The 16160-nt window shown below is 42.5% G+C and overlaps 2 protein-coding genes across 2 annotated transcripts in view; one reads left to right on the top strand and one right to left on the bottom strand.

The window, feature by feature from the left end:
* Window positions 1–2323: 2323 nt before the first annotated feature.
* PLCH1 (phospholipase C eta 1) overlaps window positions 2324–16160 on the top strand; it is a 258562-nt gene continuing 244725 nt past the window's right edge. Inside the window, exon 1 of the mRNA XM_032173906.2 lies at window positions 2324–2411. The gene's annotated coding sequence lies outside the window, so the exon portion shown is untranslated. The remainder of the gene's footprint in view (window positions 2412–16160) is intronic.
* Window positions 5081–5628, bottom strand: LOC116481186 (ubiquitin-ribosomal protein eS31 fusion protein). Its single transcript, XM_032173914.2, has one exon. The coding sequence runs from the start codon at window positions 5588–5590 to the stop codon at window positions 5120–5122; it is 471 nt and encodes a 156-aa protein (XP_032029805.1). The 5' UTR covers window positions 5591–5628; the 3' UTR covers window positions 5081–5119.

The following is a 16160-nucleotide window of genomic DNA, read 5'->3' as shown; positions in this document are numbered from 1 at the left end:
GTTTTTAGTGATTTTCTCCGATTAATTAATTAATTGTTTTAGTGGTTTTTTCTCTGATAAATAATGTTAAAACGACTTGGAGAGAAAAGCTACATTAAAAGATTATGGATGTATAAATGTCCTAAACATTTAAGAACATGCATAATTATGATTCATACCAACTTCAGAATTATTACCTTTGGGAAGGGGTGAGGGTAACGAGTCAGGAGTTGGGGTTTAGCTGTATCTGTAATGCTTTATTTAAAAAAGAAGGGGTTGGGGGAGCAGGAGTATTACATGGTGTATGTCCTGTTTTTGGTAGGTTTGAAATATCACACAATTTAAAAATTTAAAAGTTTCCAAAATTATGGGAGTTGATTAAAACTATCAAAATAAAGAATGCATAGCAAACAAGTGCTCTTACTATGAACTTTGTGTCTGAGTTTATTTCAACGTGTGCATCTGCATTTTTTCAGACTCAAGAAAGACAAACACCGGAGGTTAGGGGGTGAACTGCTGCTGTTGAGGGATTATCTTGGTGGGTTTTTTTTTTTTTTTGGCTTTTCTATTCACCATGGAGGTTACCAGCAAAACAAAGCTCTAACAAGCTTGTTTACAAAATACAAAGCAATTTGGAGGCAGAGGGTTAATAACTTAATTTCTTATAAATTGAGGCTTGTGTACGGGCATGCAAAAAAACAAAAACAAAAACAAGTAAATTTGGGGAGGTTTGTTTCTGTAGAGGCAGAGGACGTTACCTACATTTTTTCCAAATTGATTTCTTCCTGGTACTATTGGCAGGAAGAAATTCAAGTGGGTATTCTGGTGGCTTTTTTCTTTTTTCTGAGAGTCTAGGATTGTTTTCAGGATAAAGTTTCTTCTTGCCCATGGTGCTTTGCTGTGACATTGTAATTGCCTCTGTTGAATTGAATAATACAAATGGGTTGTTTCTATGGTATCGGCTAAGTGGGATGAAAAGGTGAAACCCTAGATCTTGCGCTGAGAGGTCACAGTGCTACCACCCTCCACACTAACTGTCTGTCAAAGCGGACAGGCAGCCAAGGCCCCGAGCTCCAATCTCAGGCACTCATTTGTAACTTACTCGTTTGTAACTTCCTGGGCAAATTCATGCATGAAAAAAGAAAATGACTTTAGTTTATGTTGTCACTAAGCCCAGAAAATCCCTGCCAACCCCATGCTGCCAGCTTTCCAGGACATTCTTATTGGAGGATTATTTTAAACTGAAAGGTGAGTAAAGAGCTGCGTCCCCACTCCTTCCCAGCCAGGCTTTGAACTAACAATAGGGCAGGTTGAATGAAGGCTGATAAATGTAAATCCTGGAATCCAGAAGCCGGATCACACTGCGGCCGTCTAGGCCAGCGGCGGTTCCAGCATCCGCCTCAAGCTGGTCACTCATCCTGTCAGTGCGTTCAGTAGATTTCATCGTTTCACCAACACTTGAGTGCCTGCTCCGTGCAAGCTTTCCTCTGCCACCGCCGCCTTCTTACTCCCGGCAGGTTGCCCGCTTGAGTCAACCAGCCACTAAACGGATCTAAGTGAATAAGTGGCCTGTTAATGCCAAGGAGTAGCATTTCCAAATGAAGAGACTGGGGGTAAATAAAAGCAAAGTGTTACCATCTACACTCTCTCGATTTTAGTTGCACTTCACTCAGAGTAGATCTCTTTAATTTGCAGCATCGACAGATGCTATGTTCTTAGAAAGTTTTTTTTTTTTTTTTTTTTTTTTTTTTAAAGGAGGTAAGGCGGGCGTTTGAGAACACTTTTTACTTTGGTGCAAGTTGCACGCAGTTCCCATTCCCTGCGCCCTTCACCTCCAACTTTTGTTTCTCCAACTCCTTTACCCCCCACCACCGAGGCCCTCCGGCTACAGCCCCCAAACTGAATATCAAGGGGTTACCCTGGGTTTGGAAACTTTTGAAACTTGCGGGGGAGTAAAAGGACTTCATTCCCAGTGCTTCTGGCCCTTGCCAAGCGGGGAGCTCCGCAGGAGAGAGTAGGCCAAGGGTTCCAGGTGCAGCCTTGGGGTTCCAGGTGCAGCCCTGGGGTTCCGTACACCCATCCCGCCCGGGCCAGAGGAGGCAGCGAGCGCTCCAGTCCGCTCTCCCCAACTCCAGTTCCTGATTTCCTCGGAAGCTGCGGGGCCGAGAGGGAGGGGGCTCCTGTGTGAGCGTGAGGATTTGAATGAGAAAGCAGGTTGTGGCGGCGGCGCCCCGCTCTTCCCCGCTCGTCTGGGGCTTCTGCTGGCTAGTGGGGAGAAGTGCTCTTCTAGGGGGGCTTTTCTGGCCCTCGGCAGGGGTTTGGAGTTGGAGTCACAGGGGCCAATAACTCATCACCCCAGCACTTCGGAGGTGGCTCCCTGTGCCACGGACTCCGAGGAGTCCTTCAGCTACTGAACACTCAAAGCTGAGGAGGTCAGTGCTTTCGGGGGAAGGAGGGGGCCCGGGAGAGAAGGGGGTGTGCAGGAAAAAGAGAACTGGTACGCCAGTCTGATGAGCGAGTGAGCAGGTGGCCCGAGTTCCTCTCTCGGCAGCCACAGCCGGGACACGCCTCTTTAGGACTGTTTGAGTGCTGTGCGTGGGGATCCCCTAAGCCCCCGTGCGGGGAAATGGCCACGGCTGCTCCTCGGGGTCCCATAATTCAGAAGGATGAGGGTGGGTGTGTGTGTCTGCGAAATAATGTAACTCTCGTGTCCCTTGCGGTGGTGGTGGGTGGCGTTTCGCCCGGTGGAAGGTCCAGCCTCGCTGCAGGATGCTTCACGCTCACGCGGGGTCCCGGGACCCTCTCTCTGACCGCCAGACGCCGCCAGGAGAGCAGGTCCGCGTTTCCCAGCAAGGGGAGTGCGGCGTCCGTTACACTTGGGGAGTCTCACAGCTTTTCCTGCGCCCGGTGACCCTGCTCAGGACCCTCTTAGAGAAGACTAGGTGTGCCCAGCGCGAGGAGGATATACTCCATTGCCCTTTCCTGGGAAGAACCAAGAGCGCCCGAGCGGCGCGGGGTGGTGGAGGCAAACCCCGGCCCCGCGGCGGCACGCTCTGCGCCTGCGCGGCGTTTCCCTGGCGACTGAGCTGCGGGTCCGAGACGCCACCCCGCGCGCCCCTAAGCCCAGTTCCCTGTTGAGCGTCTGCGACGCCCTCTCCCCTCTTTCCCGAGGCTTTTTCTATTTGTTTCCTTCTGCGAATCAATTTGTGATCACATTTTGACGTTGAGAGTTCAGTATTAAAGCAATAACCAACTAAATTAAAAAAAAAACCCAACTTTTCCCTTCCCTTGTTACCGTTTTGATCACGGACAGAAGAAAATGGTGAGAGATTAGTTATTAGGGCATCAATTGAAATCCCCCTCTGTCCCGAAAAGGAGAGACGAATAAAACATTTACTTCCTGATAAGGAGTTAGAAAATTCAGTGAAGTGATTGTTCTCGAGCGTTACAAGGACAAATCTGTGCCTCCTAACCCAGGTGAAGAGCAGAGCTTGTACAACCCAGCAGCACCGATGTCCTGTTTATTGGCATGTTTATGACAAGGAGATGCTCTGCAAAAGGGACCAGAGTATAATGCCAATGAAAAGAAACAAAGGCTTTCCCAGAAGAGGCGGTAGTTTTTTTTCAGTTGCCTCAGCGTTTTGGTCACCTTTGGAATTAAAATCTTCTGCAGAGAACGCTTCAAGAAGCCTTAACAGAAGCCAGTTTTCTCAAGCTGTCTGTTGAGAGTCATTTTCTTTTTTTCTTTTTTGAGACGGAGTCTGGCTGTGTCATCCAGGCTGGGGTGCAGTGGTGCGATCTCGGCTCACTGCAACCTCCGCCTCCTGGGTTCAAGCTATTCTCCTGCCTCAGCCTCCTGAGTATCTGGGATTACAGGCTCCCGCCACCACGCCCAGCTATTTTTTGTATTTTTAGTAGAGATGGGGTTTCACCATATTGGCCAGGCTGGTCTGGAACTCCTGACCTCAGGTGATCCACTCACCTCTGCCTCCCAAAGTGCTGGGATCACAGGTGTGAGCCACTGCACCCGGCAGACGAGAATCATTTTCATTTTCATAAAATTGTGAATCTTGACAGCCCTGTCCCCTCTTTTAAAATCCATTTGTTTACGTACAGCCTAGCATTTGGCAAAAGTATACATCTTAAGGAGTATGTAGAAGGAGTGGCAGCTTCTTGCTTATTTTTCTTAAACTACATCAATATTTGGCAGCATGATTGGTACCTAGTTGCTATTAAACATTGGTTAGAATTAACATAACTGCTAATAAAATTTAAAATGGAGTTACTCTTCTTGGGATAAAGTGTGGCATAAAATACCTTGGATGAAGTAATACGTGAGTACTGTCTCACTACATACCAGTTTCAAGCAATTTGTTTTCAAGAACAGCAAGTGTTTATTTGTGGTAGATGTTTTAAGATAATATCCTCCTACCATCAGCAAATGAAATCAAACATACCACTTTTCAAATGGTTAGCGAGTAACATGCTGTTAAAGTTCTTTCCCATCTCATTTGTCATACATTCTTAACATTGTGCAATCCATCTAGCTCAAATGTTTAAATATAAGTCCAACTGAGTTTTTCTCCTTTTCTCGTGTTTAGCAAAATAGAAAAACTCTTAATTTTCAGGTTCAGATACTTTGTGACCCTATTTGGTGGCTTGTAACTGGCTCCAATTCCCTAATTCTCAGTGACATGTGTTTCTGCTGGTCCCAGGAGGTAAACTGCAGTTTTAACAGATCATGGGATAATGAGACTGGGAGTACCTGGGGGAGGCTGGGGAGAGGCAGTGGGAAGGAGACAAAGAGAAGGAAGGTTGATGGGCAGAGCGAGGATTTATAGTGGCACCAGATTTGCAATAAAATCTGTTTAAAGTTATTGCTTCCGTTTGATATATTTTCCCACATCATCAACTTCAATTAAATTTGTTTTAAAAATCAGTCTTCCAGATATAGGCCTAGTATTATAAACATAGAATATGATAAAAGTGCTTCTTGTTAGGGTGCCATAATGTAAAATACTGTGAAAATTCTTAATGAAATATTTTTTACTTAATTTATTCACTTAGTCAACAAATGTTTATTGAGAGCGTATTTTTTTTTTTTTTTTTGTTAGTTCATGTCTTTTATTAACTCATACAGTTACTTGTCTTCTGGTTTGTTGAAGCAGTAAGTCAGACAACATTTGCCACAATAATGTCTGTCAAAGTGGCTTGCCATAAACACCCCAGCACCACATTCATCAGAAGGGCACTCTCGACGAAGGCGACTAATTTTGCCATTCTCATCCACCTTGTAATATTTCAGGACAGCCAGCTTAACCTTCTTTCTCTTGTGCTTATTCTTCTTGGGAGTGGTGTAAGACTTCTTCTTCCTTTTCTTAGCACCACCACGAAGTCTTAACACAAGATGAAGAGTAGACTCCTTTTGAATATTGTAGTCAGACAAAGTACGTCCATCTTCCAGCTGCTTGCCAGCAAAGATCAGTCTTTGCTGATCAGGAGGAATTCCTTCCTTATCCTGGATCTTGGCCTTCACATTTTCTATTGTATCCGAGGGTTCAACCTCGAGGGTGATAGTCTTCCCCGTAAGGGTTTTCACAAAAATCTGCATTTTGGTGGCGGCTCCACCGCAGATGGCGGATCGAAAAGGCGAGAGCGTATTATATATAAGGCAAGATGAGTAAGTCCAGATTTCTGTTCTGAATGAACTAAGAGCTGTGAGTCCTGAAATAATTCTAATACCACTTTAGATGTTCAGGGTGAAGATACTACCTTTGGTACTCTTAAGGAGAACGATTGATTTGGTGCTAATCACTCAGACTTGCAGATTCAGAAACAAATGCTGAAACTGAGTAATTTAGATAAGGCTCTATATGTAGGATAGGAAGCATTATGTGCACCTATTTGCTTACACTTTTGAAGTACAAACTCTACTCTAAAACTTGTAGTCTTGGCAAGTGCAGCACTGAGTTTAGAAGAAACAGAAACCCTGTAATTCTCAGGTTTCTTAGATGAAGATAAGGTGAGTGATTCAGTAATCCTTTGTTCTGGCTCTGTGTTTCATGACATAATGAACCTTCTGCAGCTTCCTTCTAAGAATGTTGGTCTGCATGCCTGAAGGATCATAACTATTTTTTCCCTGAGAAAAAAAAAGAGAGAGGATATAAAATTATGATAAAAGGATAAAAGGGATACAATAGAGTATTTAAACATTTTAACTTTTGAGATGGAATAATTTCTAGGCATTTTCAGTGAATTTAGACTCTTGAAATCCATTACAGCCATGACAAAATCCTGGCATAATGTTGACCAGGGTTGACAAACATTTCCTCTTGTCATTCCTAGGACATAGACGGTTAGGGAGACTCTTCGTCTTTCCTTCACCACCTCATGAATCTAAAAACAATGATAAACCCAGGGAAGCTTGCTGAAGAGCATCCTCCATTTGGTTATTGCGCTTTGTCTAGGAAAATCAGACTCAGCTGTGAATTGTGGACCAAGTGGTGCAGAACTCATTACTTTGAACAATGCCTCCTCGGCCTGGGAAGCATGTTCTCTCTTCTCACTAGCAGGGGCTTATTCCAGGCTGGCTTTGGTCACAAGGAAAATCATTTAGACACAGTTCAGTGGACACTCACTCACATCTCTTTGACACCCGTGACCATTTTTGTTTAAGGAGAAATCCAGTACTGCTGTGCTAGGGTGTGCCAAATTAGAAGTGCATTTTAAGAAGCCTGTGAAGAAGTTTACACAGCTTTATTTTATTATCATCAAGGTCTCTGTCTTCTGTGCTTCGTAGTGGAAGAGGGCAGGATGGATGCAGAAGGGACAACCAAGAGAACTTGGATAGCTAAGTTTAAAATGTTCTTACCAGCTCTGTATTTTGGTGGCACTAACCTAAGTGCCTGTGCCTTATTATAGTCATTAAATTACAGAGCACAAAAAGAGAAATGTACCATATGTATCATATAAATCTGGAAAACAGGGCCCAAAGTTGCTAAATGATTTTCTTAAAAGTCACACAGCTAATAAATGGCAGAACAGGGATGACAATACAGAGTTATTGATTTCTAATGATCTTGTTGTTTTCAGGAAATCTAGGGAGGGCAGACAGATATTGAATCCTTGCTTTATTTTTTAAATATGATTTTTAATGTTAGAGATGAGGTCTCACTATGTTGCTCAGGCAAGCTTTGAACTCCTGGGCTCAAGTGATCCTCCCTCCTCGGCCTTCCAAGGTGCTGGGATTACAGTTGTGAACCACCGCTCCCGGCCTCGAATCCTTGCCCTAGATTTGCTATTTCCAACTATATGAAACTGCTATAGTTGTAAATATAAGGTGGTCAAACATCAGCAATGTCATATGATTTAACCTAATATTGTTGAGTAGAATTAACAGTGGTTACCTTCTTTTTTTTTTTTTTGGAGACAGAGTCTCTCTCTGTCACCCAGGCTCTTGGCTCACTCCAACCTCTACCTCCTGGGTTCAAGCGATTCTCCTGCCTCAGCCTCCCGAGTAACTGGGATCACAGGCGCCCGCCACCATGCCTGGATAATTTTTGTAATTTTAGTAGAGATGGGGTTTTGCCATGTTGGCGAGGCTGGTCTCGAACTCCTGACCTCAGGTAATCTGCCTGCCTCAGCCTCCCAAAGTGCTGGGATTACAGGCTTGAGTCACTGTGCCCGGCCAACAGTCGTTACCTTCTGACAATATCTTTTTATAAGCATGTGTGTATCATGAGAACACATATGGTACACATACCATATCTAAATGTAAAAAAACCGTTTTTCAGTTGATATCTATTTTGGTCTGAGGAATTTTGGCATGATTGGGATTTACCATAATGGGGGATAGTTTTTCTGGTTATTTATTGTTCTGTAAATGTCTTAAAGGGTACTGGAAGAAAAGAAGGAAATGAACATTAATGTATTCCTAACGTGATGACATTTATTTTATGTCTTTTTATAATTCACAATAATCAAGAGAGGCAGGAATTCTTATCCTAAGTTACTGATGAGGTTCAGAGAGGTTAGTTTCTTGCCTAAGATGGAACATGGGACAGACGAACATGGAACAGACTTGGAATTTGAACCCACGTCTGTCTGCCTCCATGTTCTGTTACATCCTATTACCACTCAGGAATGCAGTGGTAATAGGCGGGAAATTTGTGACAAACACTGGGTTACTTTTATTTTCAAATTCACCATTTATGCAAAGTACAGACAGGTAGAGAGTTTCTGATTAGCTGGCGAGTAAAGAAACTGCATTCCCTACATGGAGTTTAGAAGGCTGTAAATTCAGGTCTGGTTCCAGAAAACATTCACGACTTTGTTTATAAACGATGTGGGCTATGTTTTTGGAAGTGGTGTTTAGGTTCTGTGCTGTAGAGATTTTTCCACATCGACTTGCTCACTTACCACTTCTGGATTGTTGCCATCTTGTGGTGCTAAGAGGATCCCTCATGGTTTTAATGTGTGCTTCCTGACATCCTAAGATTTAGATGTTGGTTTTATCTAAATATTGCCCGATTATTTTTCTTGAGGTAGTATTGACAGATTTACTGCTAGAATGGACCGGGTAGTGTTTCGTAATGTTTTTCAAACTGGAGATCAGAATTGCCTTGGACAGTTGCTGAAAATGTCTTAAGTTACTCCAGAAGCTGGAGTTTTGGTGCTCCTAAAACTGCTGTGGTACTGGGAAGTTGCAACTGGCTTGTACTGAGCTGGTTTTAGATTTGCAGTATTTTTGAGCTGGTTTCAGCATAAAGAAACTGGGCTCAGGAATGTCATCGTTCACACAGCCAATTGGTGGCTGAGTTGCGATGGAGACCTAAGTCGCCTAAGTCTAGCATTCTTTTATTTTTGTATATTTTTTTGAGACAGGGTCTCGCTCTGTCACTGGCACGATCTTGGTTCACTGCAGCCTCCACCTCCAGGGCTCAAGAGGTCCTTGCCCCTCAGCCTCCTGAGTAGCTGGGACTACGGGCGTGTGCCACCATGTTCTGCTAATTTTTTTTTTTTTTTTTTTGGAGGTGGCGTCTCGCTCTGTTGTCCAGGCTGGAGTGCAGTGGAGCGATCTCGGCTCACTGCAGCCTCCGCCTCCCGGTTTCAAGCGATTCTCCTGCCTCAGCCCCCCGAGTAGCTGGCATTATAGGCGCCCGCCAGCACGCCCAGCTAATTTTTTTGTATTTTTAGTAGAGACAGGGTTTCACCGTGTTAGCCAGGCTGGTCTCGATCTCCTGACCTCGTGATCCGCCTGCCTCGGCCTCCCACAGTGCTGGGATTACAGGCGTGAGCCACTGCGCCCCGCCCTGCTCTGCTAATTTTTAAAAGAAATTTTGTAGAGACAGGGTCTCACTATATTGCCAGACTGGTCTCGAACTCCTGTGCTCAAGCAATCCTCCCACCTCTACCTCCCAAAGTGTTGAGATTACAGGCATGAGCCACTACTCCTGGCAGTCTAACATTCTTAATAGCGCACTACACCTTAAAAAGCATACCCTTCTTCTGGGTCTTTCTTCCCTAGTACCTGACTCCAGGCTAGAAGAAAAGGCTAAGGGTTTCAAAAAAAGTGGGTGCTGGACTCTGTCTTGGAATTCAGCCTCTGCCTCAGACACCACACAGGTCCCTGGAGGGCTCTCTGGGTTTTGCTCTTTAGTTGTTTTCTGTAGCTTATTCTCCAAGCAGCCTCTTTTCTCTGTGGCTGGTTCTTTTGCACTGAACAAGAGACTTACAAACTTGTCTAGCCTTACCCAGTCAATTGCCACTGGATGTCAGAGGGATCTAGTTTAGTGCCAGCGTAAGTGAGTTACTGATTAACTGATCCAAGGCACTCAAGGTTTCTCTTTCATCTGTCTTCACTTCCTTGTTGCTAGTCCACAAGAACCAAACATTTGAATTCAGCTTCCCACTTCCCTCTTCTCTTCCTCTTCAGTTAAGTTGAAGAGGCTTCTGGACCTTAGATCTCCGTGGAGTGCTAATAAAACTTCTACAAAATTATTCCTGCTGGGAACTTGGAAGATCTATACAGGCTTTTCAGGTCAGAATCCTGGACCAGAAATTCAGTGAGTTGATTTGCTATAAAATCATATGCAATTTAGTTCTCTGGACATCCTATTTCTTTTTGCCAAATAGCTCTTTCTTATCTTTGAGTAATATAGGAGGTATTGAAAATTTATTTTTTAAAGAAGAGATTGCTTCATAGAACAGTAACGTGTTAATATAAGGAGTTAGGGTTATGTGAAGACCCTCTGATTTTTAAATTTATATTTGAGGGGGGAACCACCTTTTCTTTTATGCATACGTAATATCTCTAGGAGGGCAGGGCATGGTGGCTCACGCTTGTAATCCCAGCACTTTGGGAGGCCGAGGTGGGAGGATTGTTTGAACCCAGGAGGCTGATGTTGTAGTGAGCTGTAATCCTGCCACTGCACTCCAGCCTGGGTGATAGATTGAGACCCTGTCTCAACAAAGAAAAAAGAAAAAAATCCCCAGAAGGATACAAAAGAATTAAGAAGTTGATTACTAAGGGTTCATGCATTTCTCTGCCTCGCCTCTGAGTATTGGGAACAGGATGGCCACCAGCCTGGTAATTTTTTTTGTTTTTTAGTGGGAGGGGCTGGTCTCGAACTCCTGAGCGCAGGCAATCCACCCGCTTCAGCCTCCCAAAGTGTTGAGGTTACAGGCATGAGCCACTGCGCCCGGCCCGTATACTCTTTTGTACCTTTTGAATTTTGAAGCTTTCAACTTAATAAATAAAATGAAAGAAAGAAAGAAAGAAAGAAAGAAAAAGAGAATATATGGGTTTCAATAATAAATGAATAAATAAACGACTGTCTCTTAGCTCCTAACTGGTAGAAATAGGAGACTGGGAAGCAATTTTAAAGAAAAGAAAAACAATTATCTGTCTTACTTCCTTCATAAGCCTCATTGCATTCTATAATTTTTAAAAGTAGTGTTCTCTAAGGTCTTCTGGATTTCGATAACAGGGCAGGAGAGGTTTTGCAATTTTTAATAGTTTTCTTTCCTCTCATAAAGCATCACTATTGGCTGCAACCCGGCTCAGGGGACCGGTGGGAATCAGACTCATCTGACTACTGAGCAGCTGAACCTATCTTTTGCAGGCAGTGTGTTTATGGAGTGAGGGCTGGAAAGTTTCTTTTTCTTATTTTTTTGCCCATTGCTTTTGTTTCCCAAAGAGAAATCACTGTAATGTGATTATTCCTGAATTTTCCTGAGCCTTGTCTGAATGTGAATGTCACAGGAATCTTTTCTTCTTAAATCAAAAAGAGAAAAGGCTTGTTCACAAATGTTCTACTCTAAACCACAACTATTCTTCTTTTAAATAGGTTTTGGATTGAAAGTATTTTTCTATTTACTGGGTAAATCACTAAAATACAGTCTTGGAAGAGAGAGAACATAAACTGTTTACTAACTTCTTTTTCTTTTGTCAAAAGAGAGAAATGTGAAATCTGTTATTTAGTGTCCAAGTTTCAGTCAAAAGCAAAAACCCGAATCAGGACCAATTCCCAACATATTGTTGAAAAGTCCTCATTTCCGATCTGGTGAACTAAATTAAAGGCATATATTTTCTCACAGAATTCTTCTCATTGGTGTATTAATTTGGTTCTTTGGGAAAGAATAACTGGATAGATCTTATATTTTCATGATTACACATTTTAAAAGCTTACAAGGACATTTAGGGAAAAATTACCTCCCACATCTCTGTTCCTCAGCCATTCAGTTTTTCCTCCCGTATAAAACAGTGTTATTAGTTTCTTGTGTGTTTTTTCAGATGTAACATATTTTGTGTATCATTATATATCAGCATATAAGAGCTTCCTTAAACAATTTATTTTCTTTAATTGACAAATAAAAATTGTATACATGTTTTGAAATATGTATACATTGCAGAATGCCTAAATTGAGCTAATTTATGTAATACCTCACATACTTTTTTTTTTTTTTGCTGTAAGAACACTGAAAATCTACCCTTATCAATTTTTTCTTTTGTTTTTGAGACGGAGTCTCACTCTGTCGCCCAGGCTGTAGTGCAGTGGTGCGATCTTGGCTTACTGCAACCTCTGCCTCCTGGGTTCAAGCGATTCTCCTGCCTCAGCCTCCCAAGTAGCTGGGATTACAGGCACCTGCCACCACGCCCGGCTAATTTTTGTATTTTTAGTAGAGATAGGGTTTCACTATGTTGGCCAGGCTGGTCTCGAACTCCTGAACTCAGGTGATCTGCCTGCCTTGGCTTCCCAAAGTGTTGGGATTACAGGCGTGAGCCACCGCGCCCAGCTCCTTATCAATTTTTAAGAATAAAATACATTGTTATTAATGATAGTCATCATGTTGTGCAATAGACTCTTGAACTTGTTCCCCCTATCTAACCAAAATTTTGTATCCTTTGACCAACATCTTCCCCACCCTGCCACCCTGTCACATCCCAGTCCCTGGTAACTACCATTCTACTCTTTCTTTCTATGAGTTCAACTTTTTTAGATTTTACATATGAGATTATGTGGTATTTGTCTTTCTGTGCCTGACTTAATTCGTTTAACATAATGTCCTCTGGGTTCATCCCTGTTGCAAATGATAGGATTTCCTTCTTTTTAAAGGGTGAATAGAATTCTATTGTGTATATATATACTACGTTTTCTTTGTCCCTTCATCTACTGATGGACACTTAGGTCAGATTCCATAACTTGGCTATTCTGAACAATGCTGTAGTGAACATGTGAGTGAAGATAATTCTTTGACATACTGATTTCATTTTCTCTGGATACATACCCAGTAGTGAAATTGCTAGATCATATAGTAGTTCTATTTTTAATTTTTAAAAATTTAATTTAATTTTATCTTGAGACAGGGTCTCACTCTGTTGCCGTCTGGAGTACAATGGTGCGATCATGGCTCACTGCAGTCTTGACCTCAGGGGCCCAAGCAATCCTCCCACCTCAGTCTCCTGAGTAGCTGGGACTACAGGCACATGCCACTATGACTGTCTATTTATTTTTATTTTTAATAGAGACCAGGTCTCACTATGTTGCCTGGGCTGGTCTTGAACTCCTGGACTCAAGTGATCCTCCCACCTTGGCCTCCCAAAGTCTTGGGATTACAAACAGGAGACACTGTGCCTGTCCTATTTTTGATTTTTCGAGGAACCTCCATGCTGTATTAATTTACATTCTCACCAGCAGTGCACAAGGATTTCCTTTTCTCCATATCCTTGCCAGCACTTACTTTTTGTCTTTTTGGTAATAGCCATTCTAACTGATATGAAGTGATATCTCATTGTGATTTTAATTTGCACTTTCCTGATGACTAGTGATGTTGAGTACATATATATATATGTATACCTGTTGACCATTTGTATGTTGTCTTTTAAGAAATATCTGTCTAGGTCCTTTGCCTATCTTAAGATCAGGTTATTTGTTTTCTGGCTGTTGAGTTCTTTGAGTTGTATCGTCTATGTCCAAGGTGACGTGGACAGTCTCGGTCATGCAAGTCCGCCTCCGGTTCAGCCTTCTCCTGCCTGCCTCGGCGCCCGCCACCACGCCCGGCTAATTTTTTTGTATTTTTTTTAGTAGAGACGGGGTTTCACCATGGTCTCGATCTCCTGACCTCGTGATCTGCCTGCCTCGGCCTCCCAAAGTGCTGGGATTACAAGCGTGAGCCACCGCGCCCAGCCCTCTTTTTTAGTTTGAAGCAATCTCATTTGTCTATTTTTGCTTTTGTTGGTTGTGCTTTTGGGGTCATATCCAAAAAATCATTGCTCAGAGAATGTCATGGAGCTTTTCTCCTGTTTACTTCTAGTAGTTTTATAGTTTCAGGTTTTACATTTAAATCTTTAATCTATTTCGAGTTGATTTTATATGTGGTGGAGATAAGGGTCTAATCTTATTCTTCTGCATGTGGATATCCAGTTTTCCTCAACCTATTTATTGAAGAGACTGTTCTTTCCCCATTGTGTGTTCATGGCACCTTTGTTGAAAATCAATTGACCACAAGGGTGTAGGTTTATTTCTGGGCTCTCTATTCTGTTCCATAGTTCTCTGTGTCTGTTTTTATGCTGGGATCATGCTGTTTTGAATACTATAGCTTTGTGTGGTATATTTTGAAATCAGGTAGCATGATGCTTCTAGCTTTGTTCTATTTGTTCAAGATTGCATTGTCTATTCTGGATCTTTTGTGGTTCCATATGAATTTTAGGTGTTTTTTTTTCTATTTCTGTGAAAACTGTCATTGGAATTTTGATAGGAATTACATTGAATATGTAGATTGCTTTGAGTAATATGGACATTTTAATATTAATTCTTCCAATTTATGAACACAGGATATCTTTCCCTTTGTGTTTTCTTTACTTCATCAGTGTTTTGTGGTTTTCAGTATGCAAGTTTTTCTCCTCCTTGGTTAAATTTATTCCTACATATTTTTTTTTGTAGCTATTGTAAATGGGATTATTTTCTTGAATTTTTTTTCCCCAGAGAATTTATTCTGTGTTTAGAAACATAACTGATTTTTTTGTTTTGTTTTGTTTTGTTTTTGAGATGCAGTCTCGCCCTGTCACCCCAGGCTGGAGTGCAGTGGTACAATCTCAGCTCACTGCAACCTCCACCTCCTGAATTCAAGTGATTCTTTTGCCTCAGCCTCCTGAGCAGCTGGGACTACAGGCACGCACCACCATGCACAGATAACTTTTGTATTTTTAGTGGAGACGGGGTTTCATTACTTTGGCCAGGCTGGTCTCAAACTCCTGACCTCAGGTGATTCACCTGCCTCAGCCTCCCAAAGTGCTAGGATTACAGTCATGAACCACCATACCCAGCCACAACTGATTTTTTAGTGTTGATTTTGTATCCTGCAACTTTACTGAATTTGTTTATTAGTTCTTTTTTTTTTTTTTTTTTTCAGACTTTTTCAGACTGGGTTTCACTGTGTTAGCCAGGATGGTCTTGATCTCCTGACCTCGTGATCCACCCACCTCGGCCTCCCAAAGTGCTGGGATTACAGGAGTGAGCCACTGCACCCGGCCTCATCTATTAGTTCTGATTGTATCTAGTAATAGTCTTTAGGGTTTTCTATGTATAACATTTTCAAATGACCTGTCTTCAAGTTCACAGATACTTTCTCCTTCTTGATTAATTCTGCTGTTGAAACTTGCATTTTTTAATTTGGTTCATTGTATCCTTCAGCTCTAGAATTTGACTTTTAAAATGATTTTTAATATTTTTGTTAATCTTCTTGTTTTGATCATTTATTGTTTTCCTGATTTTTTTGAATTATTTCTATGTATTTTCTTGAAGTTTGTTGAGGTTCCTATAAACAATGATAATGTATTCTTTGTCAGGCAGTTCATACATCTTTTTTTTCTTTAGAGTTGGTTAGTAGTGTTTTGTTTTGTTCAGTTGGAGGTGTCGTGTTTCCCTGACTTTTTTTTTTTTTTTTTTTTTGAGACAGGGTCTCTCTTTGTCACCCAGGCTGGATAGAGTGCAGTGGCACAATCTTGGCTCATTGCAGCCTTAACCTCAAGTGATCAAGTGATCTTCCCACCTCAGCCCTCCAAGTAGCTGAGCCTATAGGTGTGTGCCACCATGCTTGGCTAATTTTTGTATATTTTGTAGAGATGGGGTTTTGCCATGTTGACCAGGCTGCTCTTGAACTCCTGAATTCAAGTTATATGCTTGCTTTGACTTTCTAAAGTGCTAGGATTACAGACATGAGCCACAGCGCCCGGCTGCCCTGACTGTTCTTGATGTTTGTGGCTGTGAGTTGGTGCCTGTGCTTTTGAAGTAGGGATTTATTCCAGTCTTTGTAGACTGACTTTGTGTGGGAAAGCCTTTTATCAGTCAGCTCTTCCAAAGATTCTGGGCAGGCCATCTGGTGTGCTGTGTGGGTGGTCTTGCTCTTGGGGTTTATGGGCAGGCTGGCTTGATGCCTGGGTCAGTAGGTGGGCAGACGTTGCATCTGAATCTTCAGGGTTGAGCCAAGAGCTTGGATCCACTGGCGCGGACCTGTTGATTGGGTCCATGAGGGTGAACCTGCTGCCTAGGTGCATGAGGGTAGACTTGGAGTTTGTTGTTTGTGGGAATTGGACTTGAGTCTGGATCCACAGAGGCAGACCTGTCACTGGAGTAGGCCTTGAGCCTGAGTCTGCAGGTGCTGGCCAGCTGCTATGATGA

This window comes from Hylobates moloch, unplaced genomic scaffold (assembly GCF_009828535.3).
Source record: "Hylobates moloch isolate HMO894 unplaced genomic scaffold, HMol_V3 SCAFFOLD_13, whole genome shotgun sequence".
Classification (NCBI taxonomy): Eukaryota; Metazoa; Chordata; class Mammalia; order Primates; family Hylobatidae; genus Hylobates; species Hylobates moloch.
The sequence above is the reverse complement of the archived record's forward strand: the minus strand, read 5'-3'. Positions and strand labels throughout refer to the sequence as shown.